Below are 7,174 nucleotides of genomic sequence, written 5' to 3' on the forward strand. Positions count from 1 at the left end.
TTCTTCGGTGGTGGACTCACCTCCCCTACTTCCCGGTCATGAAGCTGCCCGCAGGTCGTCTGATCCGCCCCCGCTTTCCGGTGTCGACCATGTCCAAGAGGTCCGTCTGGAAGTATCCACTTTCTTTCTCTACCCAACGCCTCACACGCTGATGCGCTGCCACCGCCTTCATCGATGGCGACCACCCACGCTCGCTAACGCCGCCAAGACCAAGGGCCTGCTTCCTCGAGGACGATCTGGACGGTGCATATGTTGTGAAGCTGCCGCAATATGTCACGGTAGGACGCGAAGATGAGGCCCTCTGCATCGCCGACACATCTCTTTCAATCTCATCATTTGTTCATACTCCCTCCATTTCAAAATAAGTGTCTTTAAGCTTAGTACAATTTTGTACTAGAGCTAGTACAAAGTTGAGACAATTATTTTGGGACAGAGGGAGTGTTGGCTTTTGAACGTGCGTATGCAGCTGTACAAGGCGTGCCTACGCGATTCTTGCTTCGGCCGGCTACTTGACGGAATTTGCGTAACTAGCGACACGAATAAAACTGATCGATGGATTTGATGGCTAAAGGCCCGTGTCATGCCTTTGCTTTGTATTGCTTTTCGTTTTTCTGGTGTTACAATCAACACCACTAGGTGTCTTTTATACACGTCTACAAAAGACTATGAAAATAAACTAGAACTAGGAATCCTAATACTACTAGGACTCGGTTTGTCTTTCTTTCCTAATTCTAAAAAAACAACGTGATTAACTTCTACACGGAGTATATTTTTTGTCTCTCGAGCGAGAGCGGCCCCAGGGCTGCCGCCCGTGGTGCATCTATGGCGAAGGAACGACAGACACCGCGGAGTAGCCGGCTGTGTCGTTCTCCCCGGCCTAAGCGAGCACGGTGCGGGAGGGCGCTGACGACGTGGTGTAGGTGGCCGGGGATCGACAGCGCCCACGGGCCGTGGCGTCGAGCGAGCCATGGAGGGTGCGCGGTGCAGTGCAGCTTAGGACCATGCGCCGGTGACCTCAAGCCCGCCAATACGCGACGCTTTGTGCTTGAGCCCGTCCTGGCCGCGGTATCGTGTCTGGGCTGTCCGCTGGTCCGCCTCGCGCCTTTTGGCTGTCCGGCGCCGTCCGTTCCTCAACCTCGCTCTGCCCAAGCTGGTGGCGCCCCCCTGTCTCACGGCTGATGCAGAGGAGTCAGAGGAAAGATAGTGCCTTGGTACATTTTTTGGTAGCAGCGAGGTATAATGGTACAGTACTTCTACCGAAAATAATAATAATGGTACAGTACTTTACAAAGAACTTAGTTATTTATGTTTGTAGAGTGATGTATTTGCTTTACACTGTCCAAAACAATTTTTTATTTTACAAGATTTGGGTTTTCCATCTAGCTGTTGTTATCAAAACTATAACTTACTCTGTAAATGGATCTTTTGGTGTATGAATTATGACATATGGACCTATGGTATTTCTTCTCTGCAAATGATATGCGAGATTGATAGGAAAATAACACCTTCAGATTTGAAGACCTGTTCCTAGGTACATATTCTATTCTATGGATATAGTGATATGATTTGAACATGTGGTATTTATTTTCTTGGCCAAGGACAGTTTAAACCGATGTTTTCATAGTACAGCTACGCTGCCGCACCATTAGATTTTCATTGCATCATCGATTAATTTGCGTTGGCAGGTTTTAACTTGTCTTGATGGTGTTTCTAATGGCCAAGTACTGAGTGAAACCTGACTAAATCTGAATAGAGTTTCTATGAAAAATGGATAATGTGTATCAACCCAAGCCTGACTAAATCCAAGTACTGTACCCAGGTGCATTTAACTCTGCTCTCCATCAGGACATTATATTTCTAAGGTTTTCCAATCAACTATGGGCAGTAGTCAATGTTTTGTCCATTGGTGGATAGATGAGAGATAAAATAAGTGCAAATCATCCAACAATATAATCTGAATGTGTAGGAGGCTGCTTTCTTCGTATGGAAGGTGGCCCTCTGCTGAAACTCCTATTCACCATAGTATTTGTATAGCTTCAGGTTTTGAATTTCGTTTGATAAGTGATATATCTCATATCAAGTGATTTGTAGTCTGATTAGCCCATAATTTTCTTCCAGATTAATTTTCCCAATTTTACTTTCCATAGATTTAGGAACAGTTCTTCTTTATTGCCGTGCAAGTTATTTTTTGAGGGATTATTGTTTTTTAAGTGGTAGTTAGCAGGTTGACATGATGTACTTAAGAGCCTGCCTATCCTTACTTGGCAACACTATTTTCTTTGTTTTCAGAATGAACAAGGCTCCATACTGGAGGCCGTAAGATCTTGTCTTTTACAAAATGGCTACATGTCTCTACTTTGTTGAATAACTTCTACTCTACAAGGTATAACGTGTGTGCAAATAAAATTACAATGTTACATTTAAACATCCCGCTCATTCCTCTCTGATTCTACGTATTCTTGAACTAAACTGTAATATAACATTTAAACATCTTGCTTTTTTCCCTCTGGTTCTACCACAAAAGAAGACGAACACAATTTATGTATTATTTCTCTTGAACTATTGTTATCACAAAGCAATGTACCAATGTTAAGTTTCCCTGGGTTATTATACAGACTGCACCATTCCAAATTTGGAGTTCCTTTTCAAATACTGCTACCTGCAGAGTTAAGAAACGTTGGATTTTTTCTTCTTTTTGTGATCAGTGCCCATTAATTTACAAATGAGGTGCACTCTTGCCAACTCTTTGGTGATGCTCTAATTCCATATGCCAATATTATTACGGAAATTCAGGGAGCAATGCATGTGAAGTTGTTACCCTTCGTACATGATATGGCAGTTCTTTTATTACTTCTTGCAAATATAGTTCGATCGGTTTGTGAAAATGAATATCATTCACTTTTTTGGTTTATTTTGTGCAATGCTCTCCTTTGTGCCGCTGCATTGCAAGTTAATACATATGTTTTCTGAATTTACTCTGCTTCCAGTCTCAGTTTGGACCATTTATCATTGTCAATCTCCCAGCCAGATCCGCCTCGCGACCCGCGGCCGCACTGTTAGATAAATTGTATAGGTATAGGAAACTAGTTTAAACTAAGTTTCCTCTTATCTCTTTACCTCTCTCTCTCTTATCTCTTGTAACCTCCTAGAGGATCAACTTGTATGTCAAGATATCTATCCTATAAATACAATGCGGCCCGAGACAAAGGGTTCTACGCTTCCTCATATGATCATCAGAGCCACTTCCTCGTACGTCTAGCCGCCGAGAGCAAACCGATCTATTGATCGCGAGAGAGAGGGGAACAAGATCGAGTTGAGAGCTATACCATGACAGTCACCACGCCATCCACTGCCTCATCATCATCATCCACCTTTGCTCCATCCTCCATGTCCAGCAGCTCGATCTCCCTCGGCCCACCTCCAACAGAGAAGCTTACGAGGACAAACTTCCTCCTCTGGAAGGCTGTCGTGCTACCCCAGATCAAGGGCGCACAGATGGAGCACTTCCTCGACGCCGCAACGCCGGCGCCTCCTGCCACCATCACCATCACCAGCAATGGGAAGGACGAGCAGATTGCTAATCATGGCAGACCAATCTGGTATGCTCAACAGCAACAGGTACAAGGATACCTTATGAGATCTCTCTCTCGAGAGGTCCTCGCCGCACAAACGCAAGCCCAGAAGATCAACACGAGGATGGCGCTCACAAACCTGCAGAAAGGTAATCTAACCATGGCCGAGTATCTTGGCAAGATTAAAACTCTCACAGATGAAGTTGCATGCGCTGGTGCTCCTCTCGGAGACGCCGAGATCATCTCTCACGTCATTGCGGGTCTCGACATCGACTACAACCCTGTGATCTCGGCGTTGGCTGCAAGGATCGAACCGGTCACTGTCCAGGAGCTGTACAACCAGCTTCTCAGCTTTGACGTACGTCTCAGCATGCTTCAAGGCGGTAACCTACGCCAATCTTCTGTCAACGCCGCGTCTCGCGGACGTGGCCGTGGGCGTGGCCAACCGGGGCACAGTCGTGGCAGTGGAGGACGCAGCAGCAACCAGGGCCAGGGACGCCCTGGTGGTCAATCATTCTTCACATTGGTCAATCATCAATTAATTCCCCTAGTTTTAAACGTGATCTTGTCCTTAAAGATGTCCTCCATGTTCCACAAGCCGATAAAAACCTTGCTTCCATGTCTCGTTTAACCTCCGACAACAATGTTTTCTTTGAAACTCACCCTACCTATTTTTTCATTAAGGATCGGGCAACGAGGGAGCTCATCCATCGCGGTAGATGCGTCGGAGGATTATACCCCATCACATCTAGAGTCTTTGATCGCAAGAGTCATCGCCGAGTCTATTATGCCATCAAGCCCTCCTTAGCCAAATGGCACCAAAGACTAGGACATCCCTCTTCAAATATAGTCAAGCAAGTAGTCAATAAAGGCAATTTATCATTGTCAAATAGTTCCGCAAGTGAGTCAGTTTGTGAGGCTTGCCAATGTGCAAAAAGCCATCAACTTCCTTATCCTGTGTCAAATAGTGTGTCTCATGCTCCTTTAGAGCTCATTTTTAGTGATGTATGGGGTCATGCAAGAAATTCCTTTGGTAGAAAGAAATACTATGTCAGTTTTATTGATGATTACAACAAATTTACATGGATATATTTGCTTAAGTTCAAATCTGGACTTGGAAGAAGACGGTCGTGCTACAACATCTTCCAGATTTTCACAAGCTTTAAATGCAACTGTATGCATATTTGGCAAATGAAGCTGGAGTTGTAGCACAGATGGACTGACACCAAACAGTTTAAAACGAAAAATTCTGTATATAGCCTCTGGAGGAGATACATAGCGTGCATCCCTATATTGTCGGATTTCATTGATGATTCCACCATCATTGATGATATCTTGCTCGCATGAAAAGGATGTACGATCATGCCCTTTATAGATGTACTTGAACAAGTACTTGATTGCCTTGATGCTGGAGCATGCTTCTACATTAATGTGGCAGCTGTATCGCATAAGCAGAGAAGGGTTGTAAGGGACCACCCACCTATTGTCCAAATTTGCTCCTCGGATCCTAATTCGCTCCCCACCGTCCCTCCTCCTGTAGATGGGATATGAGTCTTTCCCTTGTTGCGTGGCATCGCAAAAATCTCGGGGGTAACGGAACCAACATTGTCCATCAATCATGCAGGGGCAACTTTTTTTCAACTCACCACATGGTCCGTGCAACATGTGTTTGACGACCAGATCATGTAGAATGGGGTGTTTCTGTTTGTCAGGTATCTCTACACATATCACCCGATCATAGTCATCTGGTGTCGCTAACTTTCTTTTTTGCTTTCATGATTAGAAGTATATGCTCATGCGGGAGACCTCGCTTTTGAAACTCGGTGACATGTACATAGGTTGCGACTTCTCCGAAATGCTTCCCCTTAGTTAGTAAGTCCATCATATCTCGCTGTTTAGCACTGTATACTCTTGCCACCAGGTCTGGACGGTCATGCGGCATTTGTCCAGGCAACAGTTCCTCGGTTATCTCCTCCCAATATGGATTGCAAGTCATTGTGATAAAATAATCCGGTTTACCCGACCGCTGCACTATTCCCATAGCATCCAAGAACCTCCGCTGCATGTCACGATCACCACCAGGAAATGTCCGTGGAAGCACGATTCTTTTGCCAATTCGATCACCGCGTGACTCACCGGCAACGACGGTGTCAACAAGACCCTGTAATAGCATACCAGGTTACACTCAAAGCATGGAACATCCACCACATAGTTGTATTATGATGTATTACAATAAACACAAGCACATTACCTGGTAGAGGTCAGCGCGGATGACCTTCTGATTTTCCGGCTTTGAGTACCAGTCAAGCCGCATAGTCTCAATCTTAATATACATGTCAACAGCCCATTGTTGGAAAAGGCGCCCCCGAAGAAGACTATGTTAAAAAGCTTACTCCTGACTTGTAGCTTGAAGCAGTAGTATTCCCTTGCACTAACAAATTTCCTGGATTATGTTCCGTTGACTTCATTGTCAGCAAAATCCTCATCTGGGTTATCCTCATTGTCATCTATAAGATTAAGAACATAAATATCAGTATGGTGGTTTTACCTATAATGGTCGACAACATACAAATTGGATATTTAGCAATGATGAATGATACCTGAAGGTAAATCATGGGCCGTGGCTTCATGCGGTGTAAAATTCCCATCTCGTTCCATTTCTCTATTTAAGTTCCCCTCTGATAGATGTTGATGAAAACACAACTTATGACCGTCATTCAGAAATACACCAGTATATAAATTAATAGTGAACATCATACCTGTATATAAATCAGGGGCTTGGTTTACATGTGGCATAGGATTATGTGCTTCTCGCGATGCATCATTCCCATCTTGTTCTCTTTCTCTAATCAAGTCTTTGTGTGATAGATATATGCATGAAAACATTAGGTTTCTTCATCATTTGACAAAAGTAGGTATTTATATAAATTAACACCGAGCATCATACCCATATGTAGAGGCTTGGTTTCCTTGGGTTGCAGACATATGCATGGAATTTTGGGTCGTGTCATCCTGTTGCGGAATATATGGAATGCAACGATTCCAACCAGTCTCTCCATGTGGGAAGAATAGTGGATATGACAATGGGTCGTAGCACCCATAGTATGCTCTAATATATAGTGGCCGGTTTCCTTTTTTCGCATGCACGACAACACTCCTGTCAAAGCAATTTTGTGGGTCACTCCCTTCAACCCATATGGCTGCCACTTGGGAGGTCGTTGGGGCATTGTACCTTTGCTGATCCAACTTGATATCCGTGTTTAGTGAGATTTTGTACTCATCTAGATTTGGAACCGACCCAAGGCTTCTGAAAGTTGGTGCATACGGGTTACTCTCTAGTATTCTCAGAATCTTTCGTATGAGGTCTATATTAAGATCTGGAGACCTATTAGCCCTGTGAACCAAGTTTTGATCTGTATCATAAATGTAGAGTTGCAAATGCCGAGGGCCATTACCACCCGGCACCAGATCGTCAAGAGCGTGGTACAAACCACCACACGCACGGAATGTATATATGCCAGTTCCTGCCGCAGTGCTTACTCGACGATCAAGGGTGACTCCTAGACTTGTGAATGAGAAGCGCGAGTTGAAATACCGTATAT

The 7,174-nt window shown here is 44.3% G+C and overlaps 1 protein-coding gene and 1 non-coding gene across 2 annotated transcripts; one reads left to right on the forward strand and one right to left on the reverse strand.

Annotated features, from left to right (window-relative positions):
• The first annotated feature begins 3,792 nt into the window (after positions 1 to 3,792).
• Positions 3,793 to 3,931, forward strand: LOC123414463. Its single transcript, XR_006614426.1, has one exon. It is a non-coding gene; the product is annotated as a small nucleolar RNA Z247 (small nucleolar RNA).
• A 1,382-nt stretch (positions 3,932 to 5,313) lies between these two features.
• On the reverse strand, positions 5,314 to 5,974 carry LOC123409143. The gene is made up of 2 exons (XM_045102121.1): positions 5,824 to 5,974; positions 5,314 to 5,733 (listed from the first exon to the last, which is right to left on the reverse strand). The coding sequence occupies exons 1-2, from the start codon at positions 5,905 to 5,907 to the stop codon at positions 5,314 to 5,316; spliced, it is 504 nt and encodes a 167-aa protein (XP_044958056.1). The 5' UTR covers positions 5,908 to 5,974.
• Positions 5,975 to 7,174: the final 1,200 nt, after the last annotated feature.

The sequence above is a fragment of the Hordeum vulgare genome, chromosome 7H (assembly GCF_904849725.1).
Source record: "Hordeum vulgare subsp. vulgare chromosome 7H, MorexV3_pseudomolecules_assembly, whole genome shotgun sequence".
Lineage (NCBI taxonomy): Eukaryota > Viridiplantae > Streptophyta > Magnoliopsida > Poales > Poaceae > Hordeum > Hordeum vulgare.